The 11,285-nt window shown below is 39.3% G+C and overlaps 1 protein-coding gene across 1 annotated transcript in view; it reads left to right on the forward strand.

Moving 5' to 3' along the window:
* Positions 1-3,555, forward strand: part of LOC144979639 (low-density lipoprotein receptor-related protein 2-like) — a 53,272-nt gene extending 49,717 nt beyond the window's left edge. Inside the window, exons 23-24 of the mRNA XM_078926456.1 lie at positions 632-767; positions 2,656-3,555. Of these exons, the coding sequence (XP_078782582.1) occupies positions 632-767; positions 2,656-2,835 (316 nt within the window). The 3' untranslated portion in view covers positions 2,836-3,555. The remainder of the gene's footprint in view (positions 1-631; positions 768-2,655) is intronic.
* The last annotated feature ends 7,730 nt before the right edge of the window (positions 3,556-11,285 follow it).

Raw genomic sequence — 11,285 nt, forward strand, 5'->3', positions numbered from 1 at the left:
GTGCAATTTCCTTTTGTCTTAGTTTTCTTGTGGGCTTTTAATATTAAAGCTATAACTTTTTAATTATCCCATTTTCTTCCTATTTACTGGCGCTGAAATGACTTAAATGTGTCGCGGGCGCTGTAAAAATCTTTAAAACACAAAACAAGCTCCATGAACGGAGTACAGATTGCATTTTTGAAATGATTTATGCTTTTGGAGTCTTTGGTTACAAATGTCAAACTGTTCCATGTATTAACTGTCCTTACAATTTAAAAATAAAACTGCCAGATAATTTTTGTAGAAGAATGTTATAAAAGTTTTGTATTTGTCCCCGCGGGTAAATTTTACATGATAGTAGGTACGTACTTGAAAAGAGTAGTGTGGTCAATCCATCAAAACTAATGTAAATTATCGTATAATGTTGTTTCACTCTTGATGGGATCCTATCCTGGTTTCGTGGTGGGACTTGGTGGTCTAATTAGTTGAGAGTGAAAAAAAAATCCAGATCAAGACAATCAGGATGCAGAAAACAAATGCATATTTGAATTTTGTGCTCTATTTTAGTTTTCATTGAATTATTGAAATGAAAATTAGAATAACCATGCATAAGATGAAATAATTTTTCATATTTTATTTTATCTCTTCTTAGGCACAACCGAAGACAGAGTTCCATCCGGTTCAAGAAACAGAATAAGTTTGTCATATGTAACCAGCGTGATAAGGATGGGTTGGTGCCTGAGATATCCTTTGGAAACCCAGGATTCCAAGAAGAGATTGATGAAGAGGTGAGCTGGTATCTACTCTTCTAAGAAATTTTGAGTGAGGGGGGGGGGGGGAATTAACATAGTTCTGATTCCAATTTAACTTCACAAAGCTTCTTCAAAGTTTCAAATCTCTCTTTGCACCCAGTACCTAGTGATTAGGTAGCTGGGTCACAGTTAGATCTGGCAAAATGCTTTGCAAACTGAGATTTGGGAAGCGTCAAACCAGACACATGAATGGAATACTCTTTCTAAACATTTTGTGATGAAGCGATTATTGTGGTAAAACGTGCTTACTACATAGATCCAGAATTAATCAGAATAATTTTAAGAATGTGATTCACAGTGTTCAGTGAAAGATACATATAAACAGGTATTAGAGTGAGCAAGCATTACTGTCTGTGTTGCATATCCAAAATAGAAAATGATGGTACTCTCCTGATTGTATGTAGTGCATCTTACCATCTATCATATCAGCAATAGGCTTTTTAATTGGACCAGGTGGTTCTTACATGCCCTTAAAACATAACAATATATTGGACATTACACGTGACATATTCTTTGAGTTAAAAATATTAAAAAGGGAGAAACAGATATAAGCGTAGAAGAAAAATTAAAAAACAAAACTAAAAACATACAAAAACGTCGTTTATTTTGTTGTTCATTCATGAATCACGATTTATTCCCTTTATCATAATCTCCATTCTCTCCAGCCACATTGACTGAGTTAGTTGGCTTGTATGAAATTTAGGAATTTGTTTTCCATTGTGGGGACTGAGGCACTTACTGTCTCTTACAACTTGCTTTCTGTCTTTGTCTTGGAATGAGATTACCTACTTGGTTTTGTCCTGGACTTGGCCGAAATCCTTAGCAGAGAGGGAAACAGTCAAACGTATATAGTTTTGGGAGGTGATATTTTTTCCCTTGTAAATCATCTATCTATTTTGTACGATATTTTTGGGTTTTATAAACATTTGAGTATTGCTCTTAGTTGTGTCGTGTGCTGTGTCTCGACTTAGGTGATCTCAAACCAAACTTTAGAGAGCTTGAGCTTTTATAAAGCACATTATCTACTAAATATGCTCAAAGCACTATACAATAGAGTCCCTAGCCAACAGCAACACCTAACATGTAGGACAAGACATGACACCTGTTAGGCGATATTACAATTTTTTCTGTTAACAGCCAAGTACTCATTTTATGCCCAATTGTGGTGAGAGAATGTGAGTAAAAAGCTTTTTCCAAGGACTCAACCATGCACCGCTCAAAGCGGACACATACCCAGGACCTTCCAACCCGAAGCGAGTGTCCTACTAGACCACAAAGCCACAAACAACTAAGCACACTGATAGTATGCTCTTGGAAATCTACACCTGTTCCCGATTTGAATCATTCCCCTATGTCTTACTTTTTCGCGTATGCTGTCAACTGTAAATCTATAACTTTCCCATTTCCTTCCTTTTTTATTGGTACTGAAATGACCATTATATTTTAAAAAATAAAAAAATATTGAGCTTTATATAGCGCAATATCCACTAAATGTGCTCAAAGCGCTTTACAGGGGATCCCTGGCCAACATTAACATGTAGGACGGGACATGACGCCTGTTAGGCGATATTACAATTATTCAAACAAAGACAACGCTGTTAACGGCCGGGTACTCATTTTACACCCGAGTATGGTGAGAAATGTGAGTAAAGAGCCTTTTCCAAGAACTCAACTATGCTCCGAGCGCGAGGCTCAAACCCAGGATCTTCCGATCCGAAAGCGAGTGTCATACCACTAGACCACATAGCCGCACAATGTGTTGCAAAGCATCGTAAAAACCCTTAGAAACACACTACATAAGAAATTGTTTTATATTATAACCCCTCAAAACCATGACTTTTTTTTCCATTCTATTTCCCTTCAGGCACACATGGATGAAGACCAGGATTGGTGGAAGAAGCTACTGTCCCGATCCAGACGTTCGGTGGACTCGGCATTCCACAGCAAAACCAGTGTTGTGGCTGACGATGCATTGGATGATCGATGTTTGAGAGGAGATCCACAGGATCCCGTCATGTCTGATAAAGCCAGGCTGTTGAAATAAGTCACTGTTGTAAGGAATCATTGTCGATGGATTTGAACGTTTATCAGTTAAAAGTTGAATTGGATAATTAAATTATCACTTTATTTCTATTTCACAACTTTTAAAGGTAGTACGGTACCTAATTGGAAGAAGTCGGTATTTATCTATCTAACTTGTCTGTACTTTTCATTAGTTTTCTTTTCCGTTTTTCCTCTTTTTTTTCATTTATTTTTCTTTTTTTTTCCTTTTTTTCTTTTCTTTTTTTTTTTTTTTGTACTTTGCATTTCATTGTACTTAAAGTATAAAAAGATGCAACCCTATTTCTTTTACTTTTTAATTTCTCTCAAAGCTGTCAAGTCTAACTCTCAATTCTTCTTCTTCTTCTTCTAGGTTCCATGCCTGGTCCAGGCTTCGGATACTGCATGAATTATCTCTCTCCATTCCTCCCTGTCTCTTGCTTTTTCAAACAGCTCTTGGATTGTTAGGTTGGTGAAGCCCTTCAGTTGGTCTATGAGTGTTTTTCTTTGTCTCCCCCGGGCGCGTTTACCAGGTATTTTTCCACAACTTGCCAGGTATTCATTCTTATCTTTCCTTACTATGTGTCCGAAAAAGGATAGTTGTCGATCCACTATTAAGGGCATTAGTTTCCTTTGTTGGTATGTTTGTTTTAGCACTTCTTCGTTCGTTTTGTGTGCGGTATACGATATTCTCTGCATCCTTCTCAAGCACCACATTTCAAAAGCTTCAATGTTCTTTTGTGTTTCTGCATTTGTAGTCCAGCTTTCGCATCCGTAGAACAAGATTGGCCACACGTAGCACTTCAAGACTCGGAATCTAATCCCGAACGACATCTGTTTGTTTTTCAAAATGTTTCCCAGGTCCATGAAGGCCTGTTTGGCTTGAGTTATTCTTGCTCGTATGTCTCGGTTACATCTTCCATCTGTTGTCACTATTGAACCTAGGTATTTAAAACTTTCTACGTTGGTAAGCTGCTCGCCGTGAATCGTTATATTGCAGGTGTTGTTGTTTTCGGGGTTTTTCTGTATTACCATGCATTCTGTTTTGGTGATATTCACTTCCATTCCCTTGGCTTCACTATCTACTACCACTTTGTCAACAATCTTTTGAAGTTGGATTTCTGATGTTGCAATGAGTACCGTATCGTCTGCGTATCTTATATTATTTATGTTGTGACCTCCTACTTTTATTCCCTCCATATTATTTATGCCCCTCATGATTGTTTCTTGGTATAGATTAAACAGATCTGGTGAGGCAACACACCCTTGACGGACTCCTTTCTTAATAGGAATGGAATTTCCTGTAGAGTTTCCGATTTTGATAGATGCCTGCTGGGTGTAGTATAATGTTTGCATGAGTCTGAGGTCTTTCTCATCAGCGCCAATGGAGTGCAGTTGTTTTAGTATTTCTTCGTGGCGTACTCTATCAAAAGCTTTTTTGTAGTCGACAAAACAGAGGTATAGTGGGGTCTGAACCTGTATAGCTCTTTCACTTAAAACACGGAGGAGGTATATTGCGTTCCTTGTCCCTCTGTCAGGTTGGAATCCATATTGTTCTTCTGCGATTTCGGGGTTAATCTTATTCCTTAGCCTGTTGATAATTATACGCAACAGTATTTTGTTGATGTGACTTATTAAACTTATAGTTCTAAAATTTTCGCATCTGACTGCACCTGCTTTCTTTGGTATTGCTATGAGTTACAGAGATCTTCTGGAATTTTCCCAGTATTGTATATATTGTTGAATAATATGTGAAGTTCATCAATTGCTAGATCTCCTAGGCTTTTTAATACCTCTACAGATATTTCATCAGGGCCTGTTGCTTTACCATCCTTCATTCGTTCCATGGCATGTTCAATTTCACTTTTGGTGATGTTTGGTCCGCTTAATGGTTCTTTGAATTTCAGTGGTGGTTCATTTCTATTTGGATCATTGTACAGTTCGCCTATGTATTCTACCATCGGCTTTCTATATGTTGTTCTTCAAATAGCAGTTCCCCTTGTTTGTTTTGGATACAACTTCCTGCTGCTTTGATTTTCCTTTTCCCTGATAGTTCTTTTATTCTTTGGTGAGCTTGTTGGGGGTTGGGTTTGTATTCTCTTTCGATTTCGCAGCATTTCCAGTTTAGATAGTTCTCGTGTGCCTCGATGCATTTGGATTTAATGTGGTTGTTCAATGTTTGGTATTCTGCAGACCCTCTGTTGCATTTTCGTCTTTCTTCAAATAGGTTTAGAATTTCATTTGTCATCCATTCCTTTTTGCTGTTTGTTTGAGCTATTGGTAAATGCTTTTCTGTAGTTGCTTTGACACACTTTTGGAATATATCAAATTGTTTTTCACATTTTTCGTTATCAGGTTCACTTTGGCTTTGTATCATGAGTGCATTTTCAAATTCTTCTCTCATTTTTGTTTGTATGCCATTGTCTTTGCATAACCTGTAATCCCTCTTTATTCTACCAGCTGTTCTCTGAATAGCTTTAAACTTTATCCTTACTGTACAAACAACTGGGACATGGTCACTGTCTACATCGGCGCCTGGGTAGGTTTTGCAATTTAATATGCCATTTCTGAATCTTGATGATACTGCTATAAAGTCTATCTGGTTCCTTGCTCTGTCCCCTGGTGATTGCCATGTCCAGATTCTTCTTGGGTGTTGTTGAAACCAGGTGTTTGAAATCATTAATTTATTTGTTCTACACCAATCTGCCCAGATGTTTCCTCGTTCATTTCTGTCTCCGAGTCCATGTGGTCCGATTATGTCACCATCTCTGCCTCTGCCAATCTTAGCATTTAGGTCCCCCATTACCATAAGGACTTCTTGTGATTTACACATTCGTTTTGCTTTGTCTAGTGAATGGTAAAACTCTGTCATATCTGCATCTGTCGCCTCTTCTGTTGGTGCATAAACTTGAATAATATTGGTGTCAACTACAGGTCCTCTTAGCTTAACCAGCAAAACTCTGTCTGAGATTGCTACGTCATCATCATCATTGCCTTTTTCACCCTGGGTCAGGGTATAGGCCACAGACAAACAGTTTCCATCCTTCTCTATCCTGAGCCAACTTTTTTATCTCATTCCAGGTCTTACCACTTCTCTGTATATCAGCTTCTTTAATTCTTCTCCATGTTCCTCGTGGCCTTCCCCTTGATCTTCTGCCCTGAGGGTTCCAGTCCAATACTTTCTTTGTTATAGTTGAGTCATTCTTTCTAAGCGTGTGTCCAATCCATCTCCATCGTCTTCTTCCTATATCCTCTCCCACTGGTTTCTGTTGTGTTCTTTTCCATACTTCTTCATTTTTTATTCTATCCATCCATTTTATTCTGAGTAGCTTACGCATGCACCTGTTTACGAAAATCTGTACCCTCCTTATACATGCCTGTGATGCGTTCCAAGTTTCACATCCATACAGTAGGACAGACTTCACGTTTGAGTTGAAAAGTCTTAGCTTTAGTTGAAGGGAGATATCTTTAGTTCTCCAAACTCTGTTCAAAGATGTGAATGCAGCCTGTGCCTTTCCTATTCGTGCTTTCACCTCTGCTTCCGTGCCTCCATCCTTGTCAATTATACTTCCGAGATAGCAGAAAGTGTCTATATCTTCGAGTTCCTGATCTTTAACTTTGATCTGCTCCCTTTGATGCGTACCTATCCTCAAGACCTTTGACTTTGCAGGGTGAATTCTTAGACCAATTGATTCCGACAGGCTGTTTATAATTGTGGTTTTTTCTTGCATCTGGTCCTGGGTGTGGGACAAAAGAGCCAGATCATCTGCAAAATCCAGATCATCCAACTGTGTCCAGGGGGTCCACTGTATCCCATTTCTTCTCCCTTTGGAGGTTTCCTTCATTAGCCAATCAATGGCAAGGATGAACAGGAATGGAGAGAGCAAGCATCCCTGCTTGACACCAGTCTTAATTTCAAAGCTGTCAGTAAGCTGATCTTCATGTACAACCCTGCAACTTGATCCTTCATACATTTCCTTAATGAGGTTTACTATCTTTTCAGGGAGTCCATAATGTGCCAGAATTTTCCACAATGTTGCTCTGTCAATACTGTCGAAAGCCTTCTCGTAATCCAGAAAGTTGACAATAAGAGGAGAGTTCCATTCTATAGACTGTTCCACTATGACTCGCAGAGAGGCAATCTGGTCGGTGGTTGAACGGTTTTTTCGAAAACCTGCCTGTTCGTCCCGCAGTTTAGCATCTGTTGCATTCTTAATTCTCTCTAAAATAATACGGTTGAAAACCTTTCCTGGGATAGAAAGAAGAGTGATGCCTCGATAATTATTACAATTACTGAGGTCCCCTTTCTTTGGAAGCTTGATAAGATGTCCTTCCTTCCAATCCTTTGGGAATATCCCGTCATTCCAGATTCTCTCAAATAGTGGGTGCAGGGCCTCAGCATTTCTTTCCGCATCAACTTTTAGAGCCTCCGGTGGAATCTGGTCTGGTCCAGCAGCTTTCCCCCTTTTCATCTTGTTAATGGCACCCACAATCTCTGCTATCGATGGTGGATCACAGCTAATTGGTAGCTCATTCCTTGCAGGCAAAATTTCTGGCTGGTTGTCTGGTGGTGGTCTGTTCAGAAGGCAGTTGAAATGTTCCCTCCATCGTTCAGATTGAGCCTCTTTTCCAAAAATAGTTTTCCCATCTTTGTCTTTGACTGGTACCTCTGGTTTCCCATATTTTCCAGCAAGTGTCTTGGTAGTTTGATAAAGGATCCTCATGTGTCCTCCAGTCGCTGCTGCTTCTGCTTTCTCTGCAAGTCTGTTCATGAATGCTTCCTTGTCTTTCTTCACAGATCTTTTGACTTCCTTAGCTATGGCTCGATACTGCTCTTGTGCATCCAGTCTTGAAGCCCTTGTTCGGCTTGCATTCACTTGTTCCTTCCTTGTTCTCCTCTTTTCAATAAGGTCCAAGGTGGTTGGACTTATCCATTCTTTATGTTCTGATTTCTTTACCCCCAATACCTCGTGGCAAGTTGTTATGTAGACTTCCTTGATCTTTGCCCAATGTGACTCTACATCTATGTCCTCCTCGAGCTCAGTAAGAGGTTGGAATCTATTACTCAATTGTAGTTTGAATTCCTCATTCTTTTCCCCATCAAGTGCATTCACCTCGAATTTTCTTCTTGTATGTGATCTGGCCCCGTGTTTTCTGAGTCGGAGCTTAAGCTTTGCCAATAGCAGGTGGTGGTCTGATCCAACATCTGCCCCTCTCCGTACTGTCACATCTTCCAATGAACGTCTGAATCTACGAGAGATACAAAAATGATCAATCTGATTCTCTGTCATACCATCTGGTGAGACCCAAGTTGCTTTGTGGATCCTCTTATGGGGGAACACTGATCCTCCAATCACCAAACTGTTGAATGCACAGAAATTTGCAAATCTCTCACCATTATCATTCATTTCTCCCATGCCATGACGTCCCATGATACCTTCATAGCCTACGTTATCCTGTCCCACTTTTGCATTAGCATCTCCCATCAATATGTTGATGTCTTTCCTTGGCAACTTGTCAATGACTTGTTGTAGCAGACCATAAAATGTATCTTTGTCCTCATCTGTTGCATCATTTGTTGGGCATAGATCTGTACAATGTTCATGCTGATCTTCTTACTCCGTGTTGTAAAGGACGCCATGATGATCCTTTCTCCGCATTGTTCCCATCCTCTCAGTGACTTCTGGGCAAACTTGCTTAGAATTATTCCTACTCCCTGTGTATGAATCCCGTCCCCTCTCCCTGAATATAAAATCTTCTCCCCAGACTTGAGGTGTTTCTGTCCGGATTGTATCCAGTGGGTTTCGCTTACTCCAAGTATATGCAGCCTGTATCTTCTCATCTCAGTCACAACTTGAGAGCTTTTTCCTGCTTCATACATGGTGCGAACGTTCCACGACGCAATTCGAAGCTGCTTGTTTGGCGAAGACGTCATCGGGTCAGCAGAGTCCTTTCGGCTTTGTCTGTTGTCCTTCATAAATTCTGATATTCCAGAAACTCTTCGGTCGCCCAAGCTAAAAAAAGGATTTGGTTTGTCTGTCTGTGTTTCTGTAACGGTTAGAGTTTAACGGAAAGGGGTGTTAACCCTTTGCCAACCCCCAACCTGGAGGACCAGGTGACTCAAAGATGGAGGAATCACACACCATTAGTCGCCTTTTACGACACGCTGGCTTGGCGTTGGGCTATTCTTGACCCTCTCAGTTGAGGGACCCCGGACACCACACGGGGTAGATTGCTACGTGCCCTTTGTAAAATTTGGTTGATTTTTGGTCTAAGATCATCCCTACTCCTTTTTGGAAAGAGGTTCCACCACTCCATATGATCTTATATGTCATGTTGTTTTCTTGTTTTGACATGGTTCCCTGCTCTTTCCATCTCATCTCTGCCAGGCCAAGAATATTTATTTGGAGCCGTTTCATTTCTTTTAGAATGTTGTTTAGTTTTCCTTTTTGGGCACAGGTCCTGACATTCCATGTCCCAATTTTGGTTTTGTCACATTTGTTAAATTTATTTCACCTAGTAACTGGCTGACGGTTCGGTGTGACCTGACGAACATCACGCTCCCAACCGAGCGAGGCAGCAGTCTTCGTGAAAACATGCTCCCCTTTACGCTGTCATCGTTTAACTTTTTGGACTTATTCATGCAGTTAACTCGGCAAAGTTACAAGAATGGTTTGCCATTGCCTATTCTTGTCGCCCTCTGCAGTTGGCCAGCTTGACCTGTTACCGTTCGACACCACGAGGAGGTTGCAGTAGGGCTTGATGATGATCTATCTTTGCAGACTTGGCATCATCCATTTGTCGAACAACTCTCAATTAGATGTTGATAAATTCTGATATACAATTTTATTTTTCATAGAGAACAATCTCCAAATAATAGACCAGGATGAGATGTTTCCCTTCTCTGGAGGTCCAAATATTATTCTCAAAATTGCCATTTGTTGGTTTGTTGTTTTAATATTTTGTCATATCTAAACTTTGCCCTAAGAAGAAGAATGGTTGTCTTAAGCATTGTGAATCAATTTTGATTTAATTGTCAAGATTAAGCCCTTGAATGGCAATGAAAACAATTCTTTGTGACAATATAAAGGAAAGTAGTCTTATCAGATATTATGTAGATTGTAAGTATAGGTTTTAGATGCAGACACTTGCTAAAGTAGATAAGTTTTCTTAATGTATTTAGTGGGGAAAGGAGATAAAGAAATTAACGTTTTTGGTGGTAATCCAGTGTTTATGAGGAAGTCAAACTATATTATAGACTCGTAGATTGATTGGTCTCCTTCCTTTTCCTCTTTGAACTAGTCCCCTCGTCTTTGGCACTTTTAGACTCGGGTAAGTTTGTTTTTTATCTCTGTCTGTTGACTTGAAAGAGTCTCCCTAGCGCTATAAAATGCTTTAAAAATATAATTTCTTGTACTCTAACCACAGCCGTTCTGGATCACTGAAACACCTGTGACTTTAATACTCTTCTCAACCAATTTTTGAATATTTTTTTTTCAACACTTTACAATATTTCAACAATGTATTGAATAAAGGCTAGAAAATGGCTGTAGAGAGTTGACAATGATAGGTATAATTTAAGCAGATCCCTTGAAAATTTCTCATTCAGTTGTTTAGACGGTTTGTCAAAATTATAAAAGAGCAGTTATTTCATGCTATTCAATATTAATTTACCAATACTGATCTGTTTCATTTGTGATAAAATGTTTGTTTAGACATAAATCTTATGATAGTTATTACTAACACTAACACAATATTTTATTTATTCCAAGATAATTTTGGTATTTACTGAGTCTTTCATGACGTTCGATTTATATTCTCCCTATCATGGTTACATCGAAAAATGAATAAAGATATAGAACTTATTTGATGAACTGTTGTCAATTTCATTTAAGTAATCGCCTATCCGACATTCTGAGTAAAAATCCTCAAGCTTCATTGTGGGCTGGGTAGGTCAATTGGGTTCAACAGTCGTGACGTCACTTCCCTCGTAATGACGCATAGTAACGGATTCTAAACTTTCGGAACAATGACGGACGCCATTATCTCTATCACCGACCTCATGAAATACTTCTCCGAACATAAGTGTATCTAGAGGAGAGAATCATTGTAAATCTGATCATGTTTTGACTTTTATAGTTTCTGGTCACAAGACATGTGAAAAAGTTCTAACCAGCATGAAGAATAAAGAATACATATTTTCTTTGTTTAGAATTAGAACAAAGCTGCTGGTTGCTGGGCGGACGTGACGGACTATTAAATCCCATCCATACTGTTTATTCCAGATCTTTCTCCTCCTTCCCTTGGCCATGAGAATGTTGGCCTACTGCACAACTAAATTGGACTCCTCAGTCGACTATATCTCTTAGATCTTTGTCATTTGTCCTTACAAGGGTACTTGTACAAATGGAAATTGAGGCCGATTTGTTTAATCAGCGCCCTGTCTGGAGTACT

Source organism: Berghia stephanieae, chromosome 9, assembly GCF_034508935.2.
Source record: "Berghia stephanieae isolate SIO BIC M18660-M18661 chromosome 9, UCSD_Bste_1.3, whole genome shotgun sequence".
Taxonomy (NCBI): domain Eukaryota; kingdom Metazoa; phylum Mollusca; class Gastropoda; order Nudibranchia; family Aeolidiidae; genus Berghia; species Berghia stephanieae.